A 26729-nucleotide genomic window follows, 5' to 3' on the forward strand; every position below is an offset into this window, starting at 1 on the left:
ATCCAAACACAATCAAACACCAAGATTTCCTACGACGCAGCCTAGTGGAATGAAAACGAAGTCGGATAACCCTATTGTGTAACCTATCATGCACATTCTTTTTAATTTTTGAATGCGTGGGTGTTTTAGTAAATAAGTGTGGAAAAGTGAATGATTGTGGAGAATATGTTGGATATGGATAAGTTGTAGAAAGACAGCCTGTACACAATGAGGATGTGGTTTTAGCACCGAACTCATTCATTGTGTGTGTAGGGACTGTCTCAATTCTGAAAATGAAGGTGTCAAATAGTTTGTCCTTCTGAATTATCTGTTTGCTAGGAGGATTTAAAAAATTATGAAGCACAGGAGAAACAAAAGGATCGAGTGCAAACTCGAGATTCCTTTGAAAGGGTGGAAGGAGGGGAATCGAGGTGGATGTTGTGCAAGGTAGATCTTGATAGGGTGAATTGGCACCTACTTGAAGAAACTCATCGAATTCCTCATCTAGATTGGTCATATCCACATTACTATGGTAGTCCTCTACATCTTTGAGAAAGTCATCTATCCCGCCCCTCATCAATAATATGTGTATCGACTAGTGTAGGGATGAAAATATTGAGTCCGACTTTCCAAAGGAAAGAATTTTGGGCATATGACTATCGAGGGAAGCGTGTTGTTGAAATAATCTCGTTTAAGCTCTCGATCATGCTAACCTCTCCATCCATAGACAAATCGGGTAACGCGTGTGTCCTTGTTTTAAAACATTGACTTCAACAGACAAGATGGCCAAAAGACATGGACATTGAACCATCACGGCAATTAATGAGCGCATTGGCGGTTGCCAGGAAAGGGCCCTAAAATGATCGGACAGAGTCGTTAGCGACTTCGTCAGATCGAGGACTACAAAATCAGCCGGATAATAGAAATCTCGAACTTTACCAAAGACATTTTCGACTACACCCTTAGGATACTTAATAGACCGATTAGCTAATTGCAACGTCATTTTAGTGGGTTGCATCTTGTCTAGACCTATTTATCTATACAAATAAAATGGGAGTAAGTTAACACTAGCCCCCCGTGTCTAATAACGCAACGTCGTCGTATAGGAATCTCCTAAGGTGCATCAGACAATAGGGCGACCGGGGTCCTTGTACTTAACAATTCCATTATGTTCAGATAAGGTTGGGAATTGTTCTCGTTAAAAGGCGTCTTTTGGTATATTTGTCTTACGCCTAGTAGTACACAATTCCTTAAGAAACTTAGCATGATGTGGTAGCTTTTAATAGCTTCGAGGAAGGGAAGGTTTATAGTTAGATTCTTGAAAACGCCCCTAATCTCCTCGTAATTTGTATCCCTAGTTAACATGGCTAATTTTTGTGGAAACGGTGGTTTTCGTCTATATTTAGCAATGGTATCATTTGGATGTTTAACCGCGGCTTTTTGTTTCTTAGGTTGTGTTTGTAACTGGTACCTCTACAGTGGTAGGCTCTTCAGTTTCTATTTCGGTATCTAGTAAAATAGTAGGTGTAGGGGCTACTGGTGGGGTAACTATAGGCATAGTTACCTTGTTATCAACCACTCTGCCAGAACGGAGAGTGGTGATGGCATTTATCTCACCTACATTTTCATATTCATTATTAGTATTATCGGTTACCTCAAAGGCTGTGTTTGTTGTTTTAGGATTAGGTATTGCGTTACCTGGAAACACACCTTTGGGTTGGGCTTTATCTTGAGCCAACTGTTGGGTTAAATTATTAACGGATTGTAGAAGCTGTTGGTTAGATTGAGCCATGGTTTGGAAAAGTTTTTGGCTCACTTGTATGAAGGTTTCAAGGCGATCCGGTTGTGTGGGTGTAGTAGTCACGGGTGGTGTGGCTGGAACTATTTCACGTGAATTATTTATGAGTGGATTTTGATAATTATTATTGACCGGAACGATACCTCTATTAGTATTATAATTATTATAATTACCTTGACCTTGTGCTTGACCTTGTCGAGGTTGCACTTGGTTGTTATAATTATTAAAATTACCCTGACCCTGTCCTTGTCGTGGTGGAGCTTGGTTAAAGCTGTGCGTGGGCCTAACATATTGATTATTGTACCCTTGAGGTGTGACGTGTTGGTTATTTCGCCAACCGAAGTTGGGATTTTGTCTCCAATTGACGTTAGGTTCACTATTAATGGAACAAGCCTGTTCATAGGCTATAGGACAGTGGGAGTCGGGATGCTCAGGACTCCAACAGAAACTACATGGATTTGAATTTACATTCATGACGGGGATTGGCTTTTGTTGTACAGAAATGGCCTCTACATGTTTTCTAATCTAACTAGTCGCTCTTAAGTCTATGAGAGTTTTACGAAGGGGGAATTATACTACGATGCAATATGAAATGAACTATGTCGAATTTAAACTATGAATTGAATGCTATGGAAATATGATTGTTTTTGAATCTAGATAAGGATTAGAGGGGAATTAAATCCACCTCGAATCCAACTTAATAACCTAGTATAGATTGTCGTATCTCGATTCTTACGTTTTCATGGCAAGAATTTCGAGTCTAATCCCTAGTGTTCATGGCATTTCTACCAAGTACTAACTAGCATGTGAGGTCGTCCACCCATTCTCATGGCGAAACACGACCTTCTAGAGTGGAATAGAATCTACAAACAATTCTACACTAACAACTAAGTTTTCATCAAGGCTTCATCAACCCCTCTAATGGAGGTTTTAGCCTTGAATCATTCCGTAATCATTCCCGATTAAATTTAAACTAAACATGATATAAAGAATTGAAATTTACTAATTGAAACAATAATGAAATCTAATTTAATGACTAAAATGAAATAAGGACAGGAATTGAAATTAGATCTAGAATTGGAAATGACAAAAATCGAAATGGATAAAAAATACTACTTTATTGATCTAATCAAATTGAAGAACAAGATTTAAAGGTTTAATCTAATACAATAATTTAAATGGAACTAAACTTAATTAACACAATTAAATCTAGATCTAGAAGCTATTCTAATGGCTACTTTCTATTCTAAGCTACTTTTATTTCTTAACCTAAAAATCTACCATTAACTAACTACCATTAACAAAGAGCTAAGCTTTTTGTTTTTATACATCCAGATCCAAAAATCGTGCATGGGCTTGGAGCCATGGTTTGGGCCAGAGAATCAGGCCCAAAACCCAATTCTTTCAGTCCAAAAAGGCCTCTTCAGCTGCAGTTGGCTTCCACAGAATTTTCGTCCACTTCTGCTCCTCTGATTGGGTCAAGGCTTGGACCATTGCAAAGCTCTTTCGAGCTGGTCGTTTTGACATAAGGTAGGCCCAATTCAGGTCCGAGTCCAAAGATATGGCATTCGAAGTTCTGACTTTGCTCCTTTATCTCGCTAAAGTGGCACATTTCGCACATAATGGACTTTGAAGCCCGAAATGCATAAAACACGTAATCAGTATTAACTCTTACTTATTATTCACATAATTGGTCTAACAGTATGATTATTAAGGGGTTAAAACTACAGTTTTGGGCTCTTATCATTGATCTCGGTTGTAACCTTCTCAACTAGAGGTTGGCATTCTCTAATACCCAATCTTGTCGAGATGAAGGGAAGCCCGAGGTATCTCACTAGAAGCTTGATCAGTTCAACATCAAAATGTCAGCTAAAGCAGAGGCATCCTGAGCATTTAATCCTCTAACAAGAATGGAAGTCTTGTGGTTGTTGATCTTTAAGCCGGTAGCTTTTCCAAAAACTTCTAGGCATATCTTTATAGCTTGAACTGACGAGCTCTCACCTTTGCAAAACATGAGCACATCATCCAAGAAATGCAAGGTGAGATAATTTCACTCTTCTGCACTTTGAATGATATAAAATGGCTTTATTTGCTATGCTCGCTCCACAATAGAATTAAGAATCTCCATGACAAGCACAAAGAGAAAGGGGATAGAGGATCTCCTTGACGTAATCCTCTCCCCCCCCGCGAAGTATCCTTCAGCTCCGTTAATCATAACTGAGTATGAAGGGGTAGTCATGCACATACTTGATCCATTTGCTCATGATAGGAGGAAAATTAAAGATCCCGAAAGCATCGCCGTTATAGAATCCTAGTGACTATATCATAAGCTTTCTTTATGTCCGGTTTAATGGAGCATCTCGGGGTGCCATATTTCTGTCATATCCTCGAGAAGCTCATGAGATAAGAGAATATTATCCTGGATGGATCTGCGAGGGAATAAAAAGCCGATTGATTAATTTAACTAGATCATTGATGACAAGTTTAATCATGTTAGATATGACCTTAGAAATGCATTTGTAAATGGTATTGCATAATGCTATAGATCTAAAATCTTCAACCTTTGAAGGATTGTTGTCTTTAGGGATGAGACATAAAATAGTAGCATTAACACCTCTAGGAAATTTGCAATATTTAAATGCATTCAAGATGGTAAAAGTAAAATCTTGACCAACAGTGGACTAGCAGCTCTTGAAGAAAAAAGGAGTGAATCCATCTGGGCCAGGAGCAATGTTATCCTTCATATCAAAAAGAGCTGACTTAACTTCCGCTGGAGAAATGTCAGACTCAAGAGAGCTCTTCATGAGAGTGGGAATAACTGCTTTGACATGTAAGATGTTAAAGAACTCATCACTCTAACAACGATTCTACACTATACAACTAAAGGCGCAAGAGACTGTGTTCGAGCCTAGTTTTGGCACTTTTAGAATGAGATTCGGTATTTTTGTAAAACATGAGAAAGTAAGTTCTGTGCGTCAGCTTTGCAACACAAAAAGCTTCGATGCGTTTGGATACCTGTGGAAAGAGTTGTTCCATTCGGAAGATATCCCGTCAGAAATCCAATTTGCTGAAATTAGGATTTTTACCGTTTTCAACCTAAGTTTTATTTTAGTAGGAACTAAAGGTTGGGCTGTGTCTTTGAATAAATGAGTCAACAAGATAATTAATAAACAAAGTAGAAATATTGATTTTTCGTGTGATGGAGTTATTGCATATGATGTATATAATTTCTTATGAGAAATATATATGTGGTTTGTATGAGTTGATACTCACAAGGGATTAATGTACTCCTTGGTTGTGACTTTTCCTCGTTCTCATAAGTAGATGAGTGATACTAAAGTAAAAGTATATGAATTGTGTGATGTTATGGATATGAAGTGTGACGGTGAATAATATTAGTAAATGATTGTGAGTTCTATGTGACTGTGAAATGACTCTAACTTGATATGTTATTACTTTAAAATATTAATGACTTGTGATAGTCCGAGATCTATGGTTATGCACGTAGAAACTTTTATCTTTGTAATGATGTCATATGAATGACTATCCTTGATATAGGTATTATGATAAGTGGTAATCCCCAAAGATCACGGATCTAACCAGGTTATATCAATTAGACTTCAATGTCTTAAATGAGGTTTGATTATGAATGGAAATTTGACTGGCCGAGATAAATCATTTTATTTTGATGTCTAACTCTGTTTTGCAGGAGGGTGGGATCTATTAATCTTTTCTGCAGGGACGTAAATATCCTACCCTAAGACGACGTGTTGGCTTAAAGGTAAGGTATACCAAACTCATATTTAATTAGGTTATCATATGTACATTTAATAAATGGAATGTAAGTGGTATTGTATTGTGCGTTGTTTTGGAAAGTTGGAATGACGAGTACTATTAAACAAAAGTTTAGCTCTTTGTTAATGGTAGCTAGTTAGACCTAAATTAAGATATAGAATTCTAGATCTAGTTTTATTAATTAATTAAGTTTTAGTTCCATTTAAATTCTTGTTTTAGATTAAATCCTTGAATGATTGTTCTTGATTGAGTAGATAAATAAAGTAGTATTTTTATCAAGTTCGAATTTTGTCATTTCCATTATATATCTAATTTCAATTCTTGTTCTTATTCCATTCTAGCCATTAAATTAGATTCATTATTATTTAATTAAGTAAATCTCAATTCCTTACATTATGTTTAGTTTAGATTCAATGGGAAATGTTAGTTTGATGACTCAAGGCTAAAACCTCCATTAGAGGGGTTGATGAAGCCTTGATGAAAACTTAGTTGTTAGTATAGAATTGGTTGTAGATTCTATTCCACTCTAGAAGGTCGTGTTTCGCCATGAGAATGGGTGGACGACCTCACATGCTAGTTAGTATTCGTAGAAATGCCACTAACACTAGGGATTAGAACTCAAATTCTCATTTGAAGAACGTGAGAATTGAGATACAACATTCTACGCTAGGTTGTTAAGTTGGATTCGAGGTGGAATCAATCCCCCTAATTCCTTATCATAGAGTCCAGTTAGTATTTCTGTAGTTGAATTATTGTATCTTGTTAGTATAAATTGAATCCGTAGTATAATCATAGAATAGATATTTCACATAACTCATCACTCTCACCATTGTCTTTTTGGGTTTGATTAGTTGAATTTGTTTAAGTCTTGAGAGTTAAGAGTGGAACGATTCCGTACTCTATATATTGCATGAATATATATGTGAGAGTAGGAAATAAATTATTGATACCGTAAGAATAAGGTTAGAGTAATTTAATTGAGTTTTTACGGGTTATCAGTGATGTACCTCGCCAATGCATGCAGCGTCCTGCTCATGACATGTTCCTAGTACCTTTGAAAAGCTCGAGGAACCGACATTGTTATGAGTCCCAATCCCGCAGATGAAACAAGACAATTATGAATGAAGTGGGTATTAGGTGAGGCGACTTATAAGTGATTTTTCATCTATTGTTTTGCAATCGGTGCGGAAGTTCATTAATAGATATGAAAAAAACATAAGCGGCAGCTAATCAGAAATCAATTATTCTCCCTCTTTTCATTCTTGCAGTTCAAAAGTTTTCTGAAATTTCGAAGTTAAGAACTTACCGCAATGTAATGCAATGCTGAGATGAGAATGATCAGGTAACCACCAATATATGCATCGTTGAGGGGACATTATGGCTGTTAAACCATCTTGCGCATTCACGATTGCTGCAGCGTCTGTTGGTTTCTCGTTCAACACGTTTATCAGGAATGTCACCAGTTCCCAAAGCACGTATGATGTTATGTTTGTGGCCCAATTGAGAACTGCGATCAGAAGTAGTGAGTCAATCTGTATCAGTTATTTAATTTCAAATTAAACAACAAAGGTTGACCATCATGGGTACAAAATTTTGCATACGTATCCATCGAAATGATCTCTGTTCAAATGATTTGTGGTACAATACTCAATACTGGTTTGGTTCCGGACATAGATTCATTAGAGTAAGTTGAGTTGTGGATGAACTCATGAACCAGACTCTGAGTCTCTGGAAGTGAACTAGAGTGATAAGAAATTATAAAGCTTACAAAGGATTCAGCTTTTAAGTGGAAACGTAGGAAGTCTAACGTTGTGAAGATTTGAAACAATCCTGTCAAGCTTATGTCAGAGCTATTTTTACTGACAAGCTTTTAAGTGGCTCTGACTTAACATTTTGGAACAATCCTGTTTCAAAAGATTTAACAAATGATTGTTCTCTACCTCTTCCCTATACGTCGTGAAGATGGGCATACCAGAATTTGAAGTGGAATAGGGAAAGGAGTTGAAATCCATGTTAAGAATCTTGAAATTGAGATTAGGGACTTTCAAAAATTGATTGTTACTCATACACTTGGGCTTAAGAAGCTTGGCATTCCTTGCAAACATAGAAAATTAATATTGAAGTACATCCACAATTAATATTAAGATGACTGCATGCCTACAATGCTAGCGTCGGAACATGTTGTTGTTTCATGCATGATCAAGTAGTATTGGGATTTGGATGATAGCGAAATTGTGTATCTCGTAGCTTTTGCACAAAGTGAATTTGGCTTGAAAATTGTAGCTTACCGAGCATCATGAAGCTGCTTACAATATTCTAGCTTTAATTAGGCTATTCTCTCTATCACATTTTTTTGTGTGATAAGTAGTGTTTGATTGTGAAGAGGTAAATTTAGCTAACGTACTTGGGTGGTTCGTATAATTTTAATCATCTTCCTGCAATCCATATTTATCTAGTTTCTGTTCTAACTTGCAAGATTAGTTTTTATGCATGATTGACATTATTATAGTGATCATGTGTTGTTACTATTCGGGTTTTATTTAATACAAACTGGAATGTCATGTACCCTATAGGAAAACAAAACAAAAACAAAAGAATAAAAGATTGGAGGCTAGAACTTAATATTCTGCATCACGAAAAATGAACTATACATTCTAGTTTCCGAGAAACAAATATATTTGTTCCTAAAGAAATTTGTTCTCCTACTCCATAATAGACATGTTATCCATGAGGGGAAATCTTTAAGAAAAGTGTATGTCCAATGATTCGTGAAGTTGTAAACCTACTTACATTATCTCATTTTTCATTTTATGTTATATGTATATATGGGGTTTTGCTTGTTTTTCTTATTTGAAATTTCAAAGATTGAAACTTTTTTATTTTGTTATGGGGTTTGCTTGTTTTTCTTATTTGAGTTTTCAAAGATTGAAACTTTTATTTTTAGTTTTCAGTTTAACAAGTTTGTGTTGTTTTGATTTAATAGGTTCTTCTTAGGTTGGAATTTTCTTCAAGGAAAGGTTGAATTTTTCTCCTTTGCTTCTCCAAGACAGGGGTATAAAATGGTTTAACTTTCTTTATCATTTGTTTGTCATTTGTTGTGTTTCTCTTGTTATTTTATGTTATTATGTCGTTGGTATTATTGTTTTTTATCCGATGGTATAAGTATAAGTATAGTTATGAGTTGTATTTTTTTTTTGTGGGGTCTTTAAGAACATCAAGTGCATGGTCGATTGAGTTAGCTATTTTTCATTGTTTGGATATTCAGCCTCTCTTGATTTACAATATATATCTATAGATTTCAGTTTGAGTTGGACTAGTTTATTTCAAACTTTATATTTTCAAATAACCCGATTTCTTGTTTGTAAATGATATGACTTCTTTGGCATTAATTGGTCTTGGCTATAGAGAATAAAGAAGTTGCTATTAATATGAAATCACCAAGTGTCATATATATATATATATATATATATATATATATAGTAACACCAAGTGTCATATATATATATATATTGTTTGCATTGTTACTGTAATTGTTCCAATCTTGAGCAAACCATTTAGACTTGGTAGGTGGGTTGTTGGGGTGCTAAGTGTGTTAGGAGGCAGAAAGGAATTTGAGTACCACTTTCTATGATATACACCTTTCCTAGGTTTCAAGTTCAATACTCTTTTTGAAATCATACTAATATTATATATGTTAATGTATTTATCTAGAAAATGTCTTCAATGCTTCCAAGCAAGAAATGGATGAAAGCACCGACTTCGTCTACTGAATACCTTCGAGGTGTTAAATCATTCATCCAGTTCATGCAAGAGAAATTAGGAAAGGAACTTGACTGGTATTGTTGTCCTTGTGCTAAGTGTGTCGTAATTTAGGGGAAGTCAACAACAAAAGATATTCTTTGAGCATCTTTATCTGTGATGGTATAGGCGAGACATATACATCATGGATACATCATGGAGAGTCATCTTCGTAAGTAGTAACTATGTTGAAGCTCCCACTAGTTCTTCTACTAGGGGTCCCGAAAATATGTTGCCGAGGGACGGAAGAGATGGTCAATGACACATTTGGACGAAGTCATCCTGTTGACTTAGATGCATGTCTTAACGAAGTTGATGATGGAGATGATGATGGAGATTCACCCAATGCCATACCGCAGGATGTTCAATACGACAAGTTGATGGAGGATGCTTTAAAACCAATATATCCATCATGTCGGGGTGAAGATTCAAAATTATCGACGACGATTGAGTTGTTGAGCATGAAGACTAGACACAAGTGGTCTAATAGTAGCTTCACAGAGTTGTTGCAATTCCTTAAAAAGACTTTACCAGAAGAGAATACACTACCTGAGAAGACCTATGCTGCTAAGAACTTGATCAAACCTCTTCGCATGAAGTGTGAAATTATTGATGCATGCCTAAATGATTGTATTATATACTAGGGTGACAAATATAAGGATTTGATTAGTTGTCCCACTTGTGGTGAAAACAGATGGCAACCGGTGAACCCGTTAAAACCGAAGGCTAAGATTAAACCATGGAAGAAGCTAAGGTATTTTCCTTTGGCTGAGAGATTGCAAAAGATGTATAGCATACCATGGATTGCAGAGAATATGAAATGGCATGCAAATGCAGTTTCTGACCAACGCTTATATCGTCATCCATTGATTCTTCCATGTGGAACTCAATTAATCTTAAATGGCCTCGAGTTTCTTTGTGGAGCCACGTAATGTTAGATTAGGGATTGCAACAGATGGATTTAATCCATTTGGGAACAAAAACAACATTTATAGTTGTTGGCCTGTTATGATTACTCCATACAATCTGCCTCCATCATTGTGCATGCGGAAAGAGTTTACTATGTTGACACTTCTAATTCCTGGTCCAAGTAGCCCAGGGGATAACATCGACGTCTTCTTGCAGCCTTTAATCGAAGAGCTAAAACAGTTATGGGGTGCTGGAGTTGAATCATATGACTCCCATGCTAAAGAGACATTCACTATAAAGGCAATTTGCTTGTGGGCGATACACGATTTTCCTGCGTTTCACCATCTTTCTAGACGTAAAACGGCGGGAAGGTATGCATGTCCTATTTGTAGTGAAGATTCAGATTCTACTTGGCTAAAGCATGGAAAAAAGTTTGCTTATATGGGTCATCGAAAGTTCCTAGCAGACCCGAATCATCGCTTTAGAGTCCAGAAGGCACAATTTAATGGAAAAGAAGAACATGGTAAGCGTCCTATTCGTTTAAAGGGTTCTCAAGTAAAAATTAGAATGAGCCAAATTCAGAACAAGTTTGGCAAGGTGCCGGATACACCGGAAGGAAGGAAGAAGAAGAGAAAAAGGACTAAAGAACTAGAAAATTCAGCATTTTCAAAGGATTCTATCTTCTTTACATTGCCGTATTGGGAGGTATTTTTGACATTTGTGTAGTAGTATATCATGTAACTTTATGTATATATATACATATATTCACTTATATGTTTAATTCCTACAGCATCTGCCTATTTGCCACAATCTAGATGTGATGCACGTGGAAAAAATGTTGCAGAGAATCTGTTTGCAGCAATCATGGGTACAGGTAAGAGTAAGGATGGACTTGAAGCCCGTCTGGACCTTAAAGCTAGGAAGATAAAGAAACACTTGTGGTCGGTAATGAAGAATGACAAGTGGTCTTATCCAATAGGTGCATTTTCTCTTTCACGTGCAGAGAGAGTTTTGCTTTGTAAAACTTTGCACCAATTGAAGGTTCATGTTGGATATAGTGGAAATTGGAAACATAATGTGAACTTGGAGGATTTTCAGCTCAAGAACCTAAAATCCCATGACTATCACATCCTTTTACAACATTTATTACCCGTGTTATTGATGCATCTATTCAAAAAACACAAGCCATTGAGTGAAGCTATTCGCCAGTTGTCTTTATTCTTTAGCGTCCTATGCTCCAAAGTCATTTGTCGTGCGAACCTTTCGAACATGAGAAAATGCATTGTGGAAACTTTGTGTGTCTTTGAAAAATACTTCCCGCCTTCATTTTTTGTTTCAATGATACACCTTGTTGTGCACTTAGTAGAAGAGGCACAAATTTGTGGACCTGTTAGATATAGGTGGATGTATCCTTTTGAGAGGTGAGTAAAGTTCTTTATATATATCTTTCTTGTGATTAGCATGTAGTCATTTTGTATTAATTAATGACATATGCACAGGATGATGAAAACTTATAAAAGGTATGTAACCAATCAGACTTTTGTCGAGGGTTGCATCCAAGAGCAATACCTCGTGGAAGAGGCGATGATGTACTGTATGGAGTACATTCATGATGGCAACTTGGGAAGCCATAAGAATAGGAGAAGGGTGATCATGAATGAGGATATTGAAAGTGCAAACCCTATGGATAAAAAGGGAAAGCAATATGTTCTTCCAAATATAGAGTATCAACAAGTTCGCAAGTGGGTTTTGACGCATTCTTCGGAAAATGCCGAGTGGGAAGAGTAAGTCGTGCATTTACCATTGTTTTGGTAGTCAATACTTGAGTTATGTGTGTCAACTGTCTTGAATTTTTATTATTTTCACAGGAAGTACCAAGTGTACCTCCAAAGTCAGAAATCAAGGGGTAAAAATCGTAGGGCAGTCAAGCAAAAGAGTTGGACTACATTCCTTGGTTAAGACTACAACTACAAAATGAAAAAGTATCTCCTTTCAAGAGGATTGTTGATGGTCCATCTTTTACAGCGGTGTCATATAACAGATACACAGCGAATGGGTATGTTTTTTATACGTCGGATTCCAAATCAATGACCACAACACAGAATAGTGGGGTTTCCATAAAGGCTGTGACTAGTTTTAGGGCAAGCACCAAGGATAGGAACCTTCACTACAACAATTTTATGTTTTTACATCACCGGAAAAGTGATGTTATAACTATTTCACATTACTTTCAAAAGTGATGTTAATAGCGGTGACGTTAAAAGTTTGTGTGTTTTAACATCACTTTTAAATTGATGTCTAGAAGTGATGTTGTAACAATTTAAATCACTTTTGGAAAGATGTCGTAGGGGAAAACATAAGACATTACTTCTTAAAGTGATTTCAAAAAGTGATGTTGTAAGTATACAAGTCACTTTTATAGTGACGTAATATTTATCAATTTGACATCACTTTTAAAAAGTGACGTTAAAGAATGACTATTGACATTACAAAAAAAAAGTGACGTTAGAAAAGGACTATTGACATCGCTTAAAAAGCGATGCATCATTTAAAAAAGCACATCACTTGAAAAGTGATGTGAAACACTTTTCGAATCACTTTAAAAGTGATGTCGTATTGCTCAGAAATTTTAAAAAAAAATTATATATTTAGCCTAGTATACCATTTTCCTGCTCATTAATCATCAAATAAAAATGAAATGTATACACCACTGTACATCTACATATATCACCTCAACTCATCCCCAATTACAAATACATATGACACACTAATATGGTCCTCCATTGCTGATGTTGCGACTCAAATTCTTTGGAAGGAGTTAAATCTGTAGTTGCACCACGTCTCTAGGAAATATGCTTCTAAGCTCGAGCAACCATGACATGTCATATGACTCTTCCCAACTACGATGCTGTCCAGTAACGATTCACAAGCACCTTCAAGTAAATCTAATACCTGCAACAACTATTAATATCAAGTTTACTGTCCAATTCAATTGGTTTCAGTTCAACCCTAGGGACTAGTTCATGACACACAATGTTCCAATTCAACATTGTAAGTAAATCTAATACTTGCATGCTCATATATACAATGCCCATGGTACCAAGTGATTTCTCTTATGCTCAGAGCTAGATTGTGTTTCCAAACAAAATATATTCAAGCAATATACTTGTATATATCAAGCATTGGCTCTCCAGTGCGCCAAGAAAAGAACAAATATATTCACTGAATTATAAGTGGTCACAAGGCAAAAACCACCAGTACGTGGTCTAACCTATCAGCAAGTAACTATGTATATAGGTCATAAACTTAACAAAACCATAAAAGATGTCTGAATCCAGAAATACTAATATCACAAAGGCACCAACTGTATCTGTATCCCATTTGTTTAAGCAATCAAGCCTAGCCCCATAAGACGGATATATCGCAAAGCGCCCTTGACAAGTCGGTAGCTTTAGATGTAAGTGTCCATGTTGCCTAGACAATGATAATCAACAGTAGTAAGGGTAGACAAAAATTCAAGAAATGCTCACTTCATCTACTCAAAACAAGCAAATGGGTGATGGGGCAATTCAAGTGAAAGTAACACTAAAATTAATGGCAAACAAAAAGCTTATGGATTCAATTTCGCCATCCATGTCCAAATAAAAATGCATTGGTTCCGGGCCCTCAGAGCGAACACCATAAATGGTGCGAAATCCTGCCATGGGCAGTTGCAAGCATCAGCGGATGACCACAGCATAGGATCCTCATAATAGTCCCTTTCCTCAAACACTTCAAAACGAATAGATTAATTAATAGTCATAATAGTCCCTTTCCTCGAACACTTCAAAACGTGCGAAAAATTTAATTTCTTATGTAGCAAAATGATGCAAGAACTGAACATAGGGAAGAAAACATAATGAATAAGCAAAAAGGCCAAGTTAGATAGCAGTTCCACAGGATGTATTATATAGAATAATAGCAAGTAAAATTTAAGAGAAGTTATAATGGCTTATAAAAGTTGATATATAAGTTTAATAGCATCAAGCACTTATCACATTTAAGGTATCGGCAAACATACAGAGAAATCGTTTTGTGTGTATGGACTGCCGCCATAGTTATACTTGATTAGAAGTTACGCAGATAATCGAGACTCGTGATCGGTCGTTCACTTGAACAAATCACGAGTCATGTTTTAAGGACACTTTGAGGCTATCATATAAATATTCATATGACTCTAGGGCTGTGCAGTTAAATCGCTACTCGTTTGAAGAGAGAGCAGGTGTAATCAGTCGGGGATTAATCGGCATTAATTGGGCAATTTTTCATTACACTGTTTCTTTACAAATACTTGTTAATATATTTAACATTGAAATACCAACATAATGGAGCCAATTAAGAACCCAATCAATCTATAAATAATCAAAACACTCAATCACCTAAAATAAATATGATTAAATAAGTGTAGACAAGGACTTGTCTCTTATCGGGATTAAATTGTTAGTCGGGTTGGCTAAATGAAGTTACTCGAAAGTACTCAACAATTTAATTGCCCAGCTCTAGGCCAAATATTTCCACTTCGTCAATCAGTGACTTGTATAAATAGTGTCAATCTCAAAGAGGAACTTTATCGAGAAGAAGAAAGCTAGACAGAAGAAAAATATATCGAGAATGCAAAATAGGAGAGTGGATTACCTTCCATTCTTCAAATATTCCAAACTGACGAGCTATGTGCTCAAAATCTGCCTGGTCTTTGTACTGGATGCGCACATCACCATCAATATTATATGCCTTGAGGACGACATCACTTCCATGAACAGGTGTTGCATTTGACACAATGTTGCCAAAGTGCCTTTCGTAATTTTCCTGCCAAAAAAAGGTATTTATGGATTACAAGAAAATAAGAGTAACACTTTCACTGCGTGCCATTTGTGAAATAATTTACCTCCATCAAATAGCTCAGATCCATTGATTTCCAATCAACCTTTGGAAAGAACAAAAAAATAGAATCAAACAAGTATATATAAGACTAGTGAAAATAATAAGATAGCAAAAACAAAAATTGCTCACATGACCGTCATTCATCTTAATAGGCTCCAGGTATTGCTTGAAGAACTGCCCCATACTAGAACCCTGCAACCCAAAATAAAGTAATTGACTGATTCTGAACTCAAAAGACTTTCTATAAAGTACAACATAAAGGAACAAAAGCCAAATATAGGCATAATGAAAACCGGTTTGCATTCACACTCATCAAGTAGTCTAACGAGAATAAACCTGGAGTTGATCAACACAGCTGTATTTCTATAATCAGAGACAAGATTAGTAGTACGATGCTAGTTGAATATTGATTAGACAAGCTTTATCTTTCTAGAGTCTTCTGGTCAAAAGAGGTTTGCATATTAGAAATTTCCTTGAGAAAATGGGAGATTAAACATTTTGGACTTTACTATTTCAGAACCTCAAGAGATCAAGTGTTGGGTCACATGCTAATCTGAATCTGAAGCATCTATTTGAAAGAACCTTGTGTTCCAAATGATTATAGAGACCAACATATGTCAGGTCTCAAATGAACATATAATGTATTAATGCAGATAATTATGTAAAGTGAAATATCACTAACTAGTCAGAAACAGGAAAAGGAAAAGCATCAACATGGGATAGTCCTTTTCTGATTAGCTTATAAAATGACAGTTCTTTAGATTTGCATATCAAGTAAAGACACATACATGTTCACCAAAATTGTAAGTCCTGCACACTTTTGGATGTACAAACTGTCGACCTTTGTGGTTCTCTTTTAATCTTAGCCAGTCATCCCAGTAAGTTTATTTTACACTTATAATTAACTGTGGCTACATATTTTCCTAGATATTAGTATCATGCAAAAAACTATCAAATAATGCACAATGCATGCAGAACATCCAGTACTATGAAACATATATAACAAGTTTTTTGTATTCAAATAATGCACAATGCATGCAGAACATCCAGTACTATGAAACATATATAACAAGTTTTTTGTCGGTCCATACCGATTTTGATTCTTCACAGATGGGAGCATTATGTTTTTTTCACATTAAGGAACCCCGGTCTCTCAACACATGTAAATATTTACAACTAAGGTTCCTAGTTGGGTTGGGTACTTGGGTCATCATACTAACACAACCACGCTCATACCGCCGGTTACTATTCATAAAACAATCGAGACAAATAGTATATGATAGCAAGTATTTTCTGATAATAAACTCAAAAGAAATGATGTTTGACATCCCGGGTTCCCAACGGGAAGAGATAAGGTAACCCTCAACAAGTAAATCCAACATTCATTACCAAAAAAGTCGGACATCAAAGAGGAACATATGCACCGAGAAGCCTTTGCTGCAGGTTTGGGTCTGAAAAAAAATAAAGTATAGTATTCAAGTAGTGATTTCAAGAAAGCTTATTACACGAGGACCCTACATAGGTGACTAAGTAACAGTCTTTCATGCGTTCTATTTATTAGAGGAAATCCTAGTCATTTAAAGAATGATCCGGACAACTCTCCATGAAATTAATTAGAATGGAAATATACTTGTAAAAACCGACAAAAGACAAATAGAAATTCTAGGAAAGATATTGAAAATTAGTACCCCGGCATCGAGTAGATTCCTAGCTTCAAATCCCTTGATATATATGGACATAATCTGCAAAGCGCCTTAATGCCCAAGGGAAGGCTGAAGCTTTAGGAACTAAATTTCCCTACAGCCAAACATAAATTTAGATCTTACTCTGTTAAGTTTTACACGTGCAATGTGCAATAAACATAGTTAGACAAACTGACGAAGTACCTGAGAGTCCCTATCAAGTTCACCCCAACAATCATCAATCACTGAAACGTGCAATCAATCTTTGTAGTATACTCTTAAGTTTAGATTCTTTCTCGGCTTCAGCTTGAGTATGCTCCCCAACTAACTTTTTAATTTGCGAGTCCAAGACTAAGAATCCCCGCAGGTGCAGAAAATAGCAAGTAGGTTCAACTTTGATTGTTTTAATTGATGAGCCAAACAACAAACATGGTCCCGAAAGAGGGTAGTGTTTGCTTCTTATAAGTCCCACAAGTAAAGGACTTAAAGGTAACTCTCTTCAGATTTGATGACTAAAACATTTACATCGCTATCACCCAATAGCATGTGATACATGAAAAAGAAAAAAGAGAGGTGTATATATGTCCACATGAAGCTAACACAGCCCAACTAGGTTTGCACCGCTACCCATTTATCATTTGCCTCCCAACTCATAATAAGAGGCATAAGGCCCCTTCCTTAGCAAGGTACTATGGAAGGAAATTGAACACCATCATCTTGCCAAATTGGCTACAACATCAAAATGTCCCAACCACCAACATAATCCAAATTCCGAGATTAAATATCTTAACATTGACATTACTCCCATACGGCCAAATAGTAGTTTCTTCATACTGAATATAAAAATATGTATGCTATGCTCAAAGGAAATAAAGAACCCCCACAATCCATGCTCAAAAGCTACTTCCTCTCGATTATTTTCGCACATGAAGCCTCAAAATTGCACTTTGGAGTAGGCATATCCAAATTAAAAGAATAACAATGCAAAAGAAAAGATTCAACTAATGAAGTTCGGTTTCTTTTTTTTTACAAAAGAAAGATACAAATTGATAAATAACATATCTTAGCGGACAAACAAAGAAAAAGAATAACAGAAATCTATTTCTAACCTTCTTTGATGACCGCAGTTCATAGTCCCGTGGAATGCTCCCTCGCAAACTCTCTGGGACCTCTAAAAGGTAGGACTCCTTTCCAACCGTAACATAATTGATATGTGGGAAAAGCACCAAAAGCGAAAATCAACTTTCTTCTCTTAATCAAACCAGAAAGCTATATACATGATAATGACTCCCAAACTAAAATCCTGTTTTCCCTCTTCTTATTAAACAAATCCTGTTTTCCCTCTTCTTATTAAACAAACCAGAAAGCTCTTTCTTGTGTTCTCTGCTTAATTACAAGGTAAGTGTTAAGTATTTCGACTTCCCATGTATATTTTTAAGTGCTACATTTAACAAAGTTACTTACTCAATGTACGGCTGAACTTCCTCAAAATTGAGTAAAATGCAACGATGTGCAACTTTGACCATATCTCTTTCTAATGTTACAACTTTCCCTTTTAACAGTGGTTTTCCTTCTTGAATAATGGATTCATCATCATAGTTTTCATTTCTACTTTCTGGGTCGTTATTCACTTCAACTCGTTTCATATGCTCAGTGAAAAATGCCACAGTCTCTTCGGCCAAGTTAGACTCAGCCATGCATCCCTCAGGCCTTGCGTGATTTCTAACACTTGCTTTCAAATCCTTCATGTACCTATATTTGGTGAATAATTGAACTTTTAGAACCCAATATACTGAAAACATACTTTATAGATTTTAGCTAAATTAAAACCTATTAATAATGACTTAAATAAATTTAATACCTTTCAAAGGCGTACATCCAACGGAATTGTACCGGTCCTCCAAGGCACACCTCTCGCACAAGATGAAGTGTTAAGTGTACCATGATGTCAAAAAATGATGGAGGGAAATATCTTTCTAGTAAACACATTGTCACAACCACTTCATCCTCTATACTCTCCATCTTTTCCAGATCAATAGTCCTTTGACAAAGTTCATTGTAAAAGGAGCAAAGTCTGAAAATTGCGTTTCTTGGCCCTTTGGGTAAGAGATTCCGCAAAGCCATAGGCAATAGTTGTTGCATTAAGACATGGTAATCATGAGACTTCAAGTCATAAATAGCATAGTCAGTTAAGGAAACGTGACATGATATGTTAGAACAATACCCATCAGGCAACTTCAATGCCTTCAACCTTTCACAAAATATTTGCTTCTCACTCTTTGACAAGTTGCATGGTGATGCAGGAAGCAATGTTCTATCCCCATTTTGCTTAGGATGCAAGTCATTTCTTATTCCCATTTCCTGCAAGTCTTTCCTAGATTTAATGTTATCCTTCGATTTTTTATTTTCATATTCAACGATTGTCCCAAGCAAGCTTTTCACAAATGTTTTTCTCTATATGCATAACGCCTAAATTATGACGTAACAAGAGAAATCTCCAATAAGGCAAGTCAAAAAGATAGATCTCTTCTTCCACATATGGCCTTTTCTTTTTATCTGTTGTGTTGCTTTTCCACGACCTTTTTTCAATGGCACACCCTTTCCACGTTTTCTTTTCTTTAGTGATATAGATTTTCCCCAATCATCTCTCAAATCTCTTACTACATATTTTCCCCAATCATCTTCAATACCTTTTACCTCATCAAAAATCATTGTTCCTTTCAAAGGCACCGGCTTCTCTCCAAGTTCTTGTTTCCCATTAAACCAACTTTTCTTCAAACGAAATGGATGATCAGCTGGAAGGAACCTTCGACTTCCCATGTAAGAGAATTTCTTGCTATGTTTTAGCCACACCGCACATGTATTAACGCCACACTTAGGACATGCAAATCTACCCTTCGTTGCACATCCAGCTAGGTTACCAAACGCTGGAAAATCATTAATGGTCCACATTAAAATAGCTTTTAACGTGAAAGTTTTTTTCTCATATACATCATAAGTTTCCACACCTTCTCTCCATAAAAGCAGCAGGTCATCAATCAATGGCTTCAAGTAAACATCTATGTCATTGCCTGGCTGGTTAGGACCGGGAATTATCAAAGTCAACATCATATAACTTTTTCGCATGCACAACCACGGAGGTAAGTTATATATCGCTAAAATGACTGGCCAACAACTATGCCTTGAACTTAGAGTTCGGTGGGGATTGACACCATCAGCCGACAACGCCAAACGAAGGTTGCGTGCTTCTTCACCAAAAGATGGCCAACTTCTATCAATATGCTTCCACGCAGGACTATCAACTGGATGACGCATGTTTCCATCACTACTGCATTCGATGCATGCCATGTCGGTTGCTTTCGGCTTTGTCGACGGACATAAACATCCTCTTGAACCTTGGTATAATAGGAAAATACCTAAGAACTTTTGCTGGAACCTTCTCCCTTATTTGCTTTGTATGCGGATCAATTTTCCATCGACTAGCATGGCACTTTGGACAACTCACAAGATTTTTATAATCATCACCCCTATATAAAATGCAATCGTTTACACATGCATGAATTTCTACAAAATCCAAATCAAACTTCCTTAACAACGACCTTGCTGAATAATTTGATGTAGGAATAACATTATCCTCTGGAAGAATATCACTAAAAATCTCCAGCAATTCAGTAAATCCTCTATTGGGACCAGCCACGCTTTGCTTTTTAGACTATACAATCTAACAATCGTCTCTCCAACTTGTTGTACTTACAGCCTTCATCTGAGGGCTCCTCAGACTCCTCAACTGACTTTCGGACTTTGGCTGTGTTTTTTGCATCACCAGGAAAGTCCTTCACATTACTTGCATACGTCGCTTTAAACATTTCATATGTCTCTGTCTGGTCAACGTTTGTATGTGCAAATCCTTCATTTTCTAGAGGCACTTGCACTTCCTCTCCGTGCAAAATGAACGGATCATAAGTCATATCAATACCCCCATTCTATCAAATGGTCTTTTACGACATCTGGACTCAAAAGTTCAAAGTTTAAGCACTCATTGCATGGACATCTAAGGATTGTTTTGTCTTCGAAGGGAGCTAAAGCGATTCTAATGAATTCATCAACAGCAAATCCATACTCGTCCCCAGCTCTGGTAATTACAAAACCAATCATCAATATAACCTTTAAGTATTATATATATATATGTTTTTTAACTAAAGTAATAGAAATAATGTAACGTACTGAACCTGTTTAGAGATCTCCACGACTTGTCCATAACGTTATTTATATATTCTGCCTACGAACGAGGAACTGAATGTCACGGCCTACTTTCCTTCTATAGACTAAAATAGGTAAATCTGGAAATTTTAAAGGTTAAAACCACACCACATACAATTATAACTTAAAAAATTAGATCATAGATTTAAACTTTTTAATTTGTACTTGGAATATTCACCACAAGACTTAACATCTTACAGCTCAAATCACACATTAAATACTGAGAAGAGATACACAAAAAAACCATGCAACGAAAATCAGTTATTTCACAACAAGAAAAAGAAGAAAATAAGGAATGAAGCATTCATCATTAAACCCTCGCAAAAAAAAATGTAACAACTAGGCAGTCACCAATCAAGACAATCTCATAAACATACTTACAAACACCTAGCAATATAAAAACACATCTTGAATATATGGCCAAGTTAGCCACTCAAATCAGTAATTTTAAATGTTGAACTAGTCTAGACCACAACTATGGATGCACAAGTCGAGGGTACATCTACACACAATGCCCACTTAGCAGGCCAGAAACCCAAAAAAGATAAATAAAACTAAAGAACTAGAATTATAAGATATATATAATTCTAATCTGTAATTATAAAAACAGTACAACAACACATTCTATGATATTAAGGACGAAGCATTACTTTGTAAGACTTGCCGACTTCATATACAATATAGGATATCACGTATTGTTAACGCTATAATGAAAGAGACAAATGGAACCGTAAAGTTTTGAAGGCAGAAAAATTGGGCTTTAATGAAAGAGACAAACCTGGTTACTTTGTTCTTTTGATTTCCAGAAAAATCCACCGAAAAAGATTGTGCTTTTGTCACAAAAATAGATAATATTAGTTTTCTACGAGAGGGCTTTGAAGAGAAATAAGTAAATAGTTAATAAGTACCTGAATCGACGGGATGAGTTGTATTTTTCATAACTGACCTAGCCGCCCTAGGTTAATGAATTCTAATCGCAGCGGGAAAACAAAATTTTATTCGCGGTTAAAGATTTTATTTTCAAAGTTTTTTAGTTTCTTCGAAAACTTAGAGTTTTCTGTTTAATTAAGGTACTACTAAAAAGCCCCACCTGTCTAATGGGCCTAATGGGCCTAGAGCGAAGCAATGTGTCCATCAAATAGCTACCACTAGACATCACTTTTGAAAGTGATTTGCTATTCCAATCAAGACGTCACTTGTAAAGTGATTTAATATTTCAAATTTTCACATCATTTATAAAGTGATGCAAAAAGTGATTTAAAAGATTAAACGACATCACAGCGTTTACATCACTTCTAAAAGTGATGTTGTAGACCTTTTCTAAGTCACTTTTGTAGAAAGTGACGTTAAAACAATATTACCACCAACTACTAACATCATCTTTGAGAAAAGTGATTTCTAATGTTATGTACGACATCATATTTTTAGAAGTGACGTTGATCAAGTGATGTCATATCATAAAATTGTTGTAGTGCTTGTTGATGACGAAGTCACTTACTATGGAGTTGTCAAAAGAATTCTTGAACTTGATTATGTAGAATTTAAACAAATTGTGTTCTACTGTGATTGGGTGCGCATTGAGGATAAAACAAATGGTTGCACAGTTGATCCTGATACGAACTTGGTATTTGTAAATCTTGGGAGGTTCATGAGGAATACAAGTGAAGTTTACGAGCCCTTTATTCTCGCTTCTGAAGCTAAACAAGTCTTTTATTGTCGGGATTTGAGTAGAGATAATTGGCATGTTGTCTTGGATGCTCCAAAGAGGTTGAGTCAAGAGATAGATGATTATGAAGACCCATTGGTTTTCGAGGCCAGAACAAGTGCTAATGATTCTTCATCAACAACTCTATTTGAGGACGTTCTAGAAGTTGCGGAAGACTGGATTTAATCTTAATGAATAATCTTTTTTTTTTTATGTTGATGAATAATCTTAATTAAGGACGTTCTTAGGAAACTTATCAATGAATAATCTTTTTTTTGTATGGTTGATATTTCTGGGAAAGCTTTTTGAATTGGGTGTCTTTTGTTTCTATTCATCTTTTCCAATTCTCTACATGGTAAAGGTGAGTTAAACAGTATGGCTTGAACATCTTGGGTGTTCTCTGTCTAGTGGGTTTTTCTGTTTTTAGTTTTTTCTTCGAGTGGTGCAACATATGGTACATGCTACATCTATTCCATGTTTTGTTTAATTTCGTTGCTTTAGATTTTAACCATTTTGTTGAACTTTATATTTAGGTAAAAAGAAGTCATGTCAGAAGCATCTGAAGCAAGTGGATTTGAAGCAAATGAATCTGAATCAAGCGAGACGACGACAAAACCAAAAGGTAAAGTAATATTTTTTTATTTGATTATTAATTGTTTATTTAATAACGTAAGTTGGCTGGGAAAGTGTTAAACCTATAAAAATGACCCATGTAGTCACCCCCTTAGTGATTTCATACGGTTTGATAGTGGTCATCTTGGTTGGGACTTTGGAATCCACAATGCCATGGCAGATAGGGATATTGTGAGTCTTGTAGCCCTTTTACGCAGTTTGTACACTATCCTAGATGGGAGACCATGCAGAGATTACTGACTTTGGAATATTGGAAAGGATGAAAAATTCAGCTCAAAATCTTTCTATTTCGCTCTCTACTCCTGTCTTCCTATGCTAATTTATTAACTAATTTCCCTAGCACTTTGATTTGGAAGTCGAAGATTCCTTGCCGAGTGTCTTTTTTTATGTGGTGTGCTGCACAAAATAAAATCCCAACCATAGACAACCTTATCAAAAGAAAGAAAATCATTGTAAACTTGTCCCTGGTGTTTGTTTGATGGTGTTAGTTAGCCATACCCTCATCCATTGTTCTTACTCTTGGGAGGTGTGTCATTTCCTTCCACAATCACGGGTGGTTTGGGCTGTTCCCCGCTCTGTGAAGGATATATTGGGCCTGTACTTTGGGATGTCTTAGGTCTGTACTTTTTTTTTTTTTTTTAATCAGTAAAATGCATTGTTGATCGAAAACAGAGACTTTAGGGGTGCTTGTTCCTTGTATTGGCTTGTTGCTAATCGCTTTCCCCACTTCCATGGAACTCATACACGGTTCTTTTCTTATATGTTATGTATTGATTTTCAAATTGCTTGCCACTTGACCCAACCATCTTCACTGATTCTCGATCCTTTATTCAACTCTTTTTCGCATTAACTGGCCCCTTTGTTATTGAGTCAACATTCACTATTACTTTAGAAGTATAAACTAAAAAGAGAAGACAATTTTACAAGATTGTTAATCAGTGATAGTAATGCTGGAGCATAGCTAATGAAAAGTGATATGGTGTTGTCTATGTAACTTCAGTTTTAAGATGGTGCCCAAGGGTTTTTTTACTCAAGTATTTTAGATTTCTCTGATTAGTATAATCGACTTAGGACTTTTCTAGAAATTTTGCTATTTTCACGAGAGTCAGAGCTGCCTCATTCACTGTTTTGTTCTTGGTGATCAATGGTTAAATATGGATTTGGAGTGCAGGTTAGATCGTGAAACATGGCACTGATTTTAAAACTTGTTAATATATTAAGCGGGGAGTCTTAAGGGGGAGGCGGTTGATAGGTACTAATATTTTTTCAGAAGTTCGATGTTAATTAGATCTTATTCTTTTCATATTCTTGTTAATTAGGTCATTTGATCTTTTATCATGAGATCATTTGAAAAATAGATCATAATAAATTGATTTTGTCTATTGTCATTTTTCTAGTAGTGAAGCTTTTATGCATCCTATTTGTACTTAATCGGTTGCTAATTAATCCAATTAGGTCCAAGATTCCAAGTGGAGTTTACTGATGATGGACAAGCTACTAAACAATATCGAGCAAGTATGCCATTATAGTCGGGCAGGTGGCTAGGACACACTGCCCACCTATGTACAAGGACTGGGCAGAGGTTCCAGATTTAACAAAGGATGCTTTGTGGAAGAAAGTATTGGTAAGTGCAAGTCAATCCACCTAATTTTATTTCAGTAAACATTTTAATTTGTATTGTATCCAAATTTGTTTACTAATGATTTTGACATGTCCAATTTACAGGTTGAAATTGATCTTCCACTCATCCGAAAAGAATGCACTCTTTGTAAGCTTAATACAGCTTGGAAGCAGAAAAAATATGAACTTCGTCAGGTGTATGATAAATTTCCGACAGATGCAGAGCGAAAAAGAAATGTTCCTAGCAAGGTGAAAAAAGAAGAATGGGAGGCATTCGTCGACATGTGCTCAACAGAAGAGGATAAAACCAAGCGATTCAATGGAAAGTTAGCAAGGGAACAAATGAAGAACCCACATACAACTGGTAGAATGGGAGCAGTTCCAGTTATTGAGCAGTTGGTAAACATCTATTTAATGCCATAAAATTATCGTATGCACTCAACTATTATTAGTCTTTATCTACACATTCGTTTAATATGTTACAGAAAAAAAATAGCCCAACTGGTGAGGTTTCAAGGATAGAAGGATATGTGGCCATCCATACGAGGAGAGATGGGAGTTGCATAAATTTTGAAACGAAGCAATCTCTTGTAAGAGACAACGAGACATTTATATAGAAATTGCTTATGTTTGTATGACCAGGTACTTAAGAAATGGTGACTTTGATTTCTTTTGTTGGAGGAAATTAATAGACTTGTTAGCAATGAGCCTGACATAGTGGAAAGGGATCTAAACAATGACCCCGTTGCAATGGTGTGATGCTTCTCATCTTGTTTTGGTTTTGCAAATGGGTTTTGTTCAAAGTTCTACCTAAACTTTTGTTTACTTAATAGGTTATTGGTCGTGATGGAAAGGGACGTGTTCACGGTCTAGGTGGTGGTGTCACAAAGACTGTTTACCATGTTTCAGCTCCTTATAAAGAGATTGCTCGAAGAGAGAAGAGAGCGCGTGAAAATAGTGAGTCAGGTTATGAGGCGATCATGGCGAGACTTGATGAAGTAGACAAGGCTCGCAAGATACTTGAGGATGAAGTTCGGACCTTAAAGCGCCAATCTTGGGGCTTGGAAATGCATCTTAGGTAATAATTTAGATAAAAGGTCTGTAGCACTTCTCTTTTCTTGTAGTTCAGTAGCTTGGTAAAAATCCTAAAACTAAGCGACTTCAAACAATCTGCGATGGGGAAGACACGCAAGATGTTTATTCATGCTCGAGCGACTCTTTGAGAATCTATAGATACCACCACCTTACGTTCAATCGGTTTGCAACCTTGTAGGCCTGCTAGGTTAGCTTTTAATTTTTGAATAGGACGGACCTTGTACCACCCTCACCTGTCGGTAATACTTCTCTAGCAGAGTGTCCGGTTGCTCCTCCCATTCCACACCTTGAAGTGGAGATGTGTCCGCTGTGTAGATAGGCGTAATCGCAAATCCTTATATAGTATGAACATAAGTATCTACTATACCTCGCCGTTTATACTATCAGTTGAATGTTGGAGTTAATTTAGGCCTTCGGGTTAAGATTATTGTGTTAATATAGGCGTCTACAAATTGTGATGATAGTTAGACGTCTTAGAATTAACTTGATGTGGGTATGCGCAGGTTTGTATTACCGCCTTTACTAAGTCAAATCC

The 26729-nt window shown here is 36.2% G+C and overlaps 4 protein-coding genes and 1 long non-coding RNA gene across 5 annotated transcripts; 2 read left to right on the plus strand and 3 right to left on the minus strand.

Moving 5' to 3' along the window:
- Positions 1–10270: 10270 nt before the first annotated feature.
- Positions 10271–23136, plus strand: LOC147473615 (uncharacterized). Its single transcript, XM_086587220.1, has 7 exons — positions 10271–10974; positions 11095–11153; positions 11643–11700; positions 11779–12063; positions 12148–12170; positions 12263–12441; positions 22616–23136. The coding sequence occupies exons 1-7, from the start codon at positions 10271–10273 to the stop codon at positions 23030–23032; spliced, it is 1725 nt and encodes a 574-aa protein (XP_086443346.1). The 3' UTR covers positions 23033–23136.
- LOC147473616 (alpha-1,3-mannosyl-glycoprotein 2-beta-N-acetylglucosaminyltransferase-like) lies at positions 13946–16181 on the minus strand. Its single transcript, XM_086587230.1, has 5 exons — positions 15988–16181; positions 15329–15391; positions 15204–15242; positions 14954–15124; positions 13946–14050 (listed from the first exon to the last, which is right to left on the minus strand). Exons 2-5 carry the CDS (start codon positions 15380–15382, stop codon positions 13946–13948), a joined length of 369 nt encoding a protein of 122 aa, XP_086443356.1. The 5' UTR covers positions 15383–15391; positions 15988–16181.
- Positions 18342–19260, minus strand: LOC147473617 (uncharacterized). Its single transcript, XM_086587216.1, has 2 exons — positions 18743–19260; positions 18342–18633 (listed from the first exon to the last, which is right to left on the minus strand). The coding sequence occupies exons 1-2, from the start codon at positions 19237–19239 to the stop codon at positions 18342–18344; spliced, it is 789 nt and encodes a 262-aa protein (XP_086443342.1). The 5' UTR covers positions 19240–19260.
- LOC147473618 (uncharacterized) lies at positions 20864–22184 on the minus strand. The gene is made up of 4 exons (XR_015210379.1): positions 22050–22184; positions 21920–21971; positions 21111–21221; positions 20864–21013 (listed from the first exon to the last, which is right to left on the minus strand). It is a non-coding gene; the product is annotated as an uncharacterized LOC147473618 (long non-coding RNA).
- Positions 23137–24995: 1859 nt separating the features above from the next.
- Positions 24996–26118, plus strand: LOC147473619 (uncharacterized). The gene is made up of 4 exons (XM_086587238.1): positions 24996–25103; positions 25205–25498; positions 25585–25852; positions 25933–26118. The coding sequence occupies exons 1-3, from the start codon at positions 25041–25043 to the stop codon at positions 25714–25716; spliced, it is 489 nt and encodes a 162-aa protein (XP_086443364.1). The 5' UTR covers positions 24996–25040; the 3' UTR covers positions 25717–25852; positions 25933–26118.
- The last annotated feature ends 611 nt before the right edge of the window (positions 26119–26729 follow it).

Source organism: Coptis chinensis, unplaced genomic scaffold, assembly GCF_015680905.1.
Source record: "Coptis chinensis isolate HL-2020 unplaced genomic scaffold, ASM1568090v1 utg2180_pilon_pilon, whole genome shotgun sequence".
Classification (NCBI taxonomy): domain Eukaryota; kingdom Viridiplantae; phylum Streptophyta; class Magnoliopsida; order Ranunculales; family Ranunculaceae; genus Coptis; species Coptis chinensis.

Excerpts from the sequence above, each read along its gene's own strand:
- LOC147473615 (XM_086587220.1), top strand. The coding sequence starts at position 10,271 with ATGGCCTCGAGTTTCTTTGTGGAGCCACGTAATGTTAGATTAGGGATT. Across the intron at positions 11,154-11,642 it reads TGCAGCAATCATGGGTACAG|TAGAAGAGGCACAAATTTGT; the intron begins GTAAGAGTAAGG and ends TTGTGCACTTAG. Across the intron at positions 11,701-11,778 it reads TGGATGTATCCTTTTGAGAG|GATGATGAAAACTTATAAAA; the intron begins GTGAGTAAAGTT and ends ACATATGCACAG.
- LOC147473616 (XM_086587230.1), bottom strand. The coding sequence starts at position 15,382 with ATGGGGCAGTTCTTCAAGCAATACCTGGAGCCTATTAAGATGAATGAC. Across the intron at positions 15,243-15,328 it reads TTAAGATGAATGACGGTCAT|GTTGATTGGAAATCAATGGA; the intron begins GTGAGCAATTTT and ends TTCTTTCCAAAG. Across the intron at positions 14,051-14,953 it reads GAATATTTGAAGAATGGAAG|TGTTTGAGGAAAGGGACTAT; the intron begins GTAATCCACTCT and ends TTCGTTTTGAAG.
- LOC147473617 (XM_086587216.1), bottom strand. The coding sequence starts at position 19,239 with ATGGGAATAAGAAATGACTTGCATCCTAAGCAAAATGGGGATAGAACA. Across the intron at positions 18,634-18,742 it reads TGGATGTACGCCTTTGAAAG|GTACATGAAGGATTTGAAAG; the intron begins GTATTAAATTTA and ends CACCAAATATAG.
- LOC147473619 (XM_086587238.1), top strand. The coding sequence starts at position 25,041 with ATGTACAAGGACTGGGCAGAGGTTCCAGATTTAACAAAGGATGCTTTG. Across the intron at positions 25,104-25,204 it reads CTTTGTGGAAGAAAGTATTG|GTTGAAATTGATCTTCCACT; the intron begins GTAAGTGCAAGT and ends TCCAATTTACAG. Across the intron at positions 25,499-25,584 it reads TTCCAGTTATTGAGCAGTTG|AAAAAAAATAGCCCAACTGG; the intron begins GTAAACATCTAT and ends AATATGTTACAG.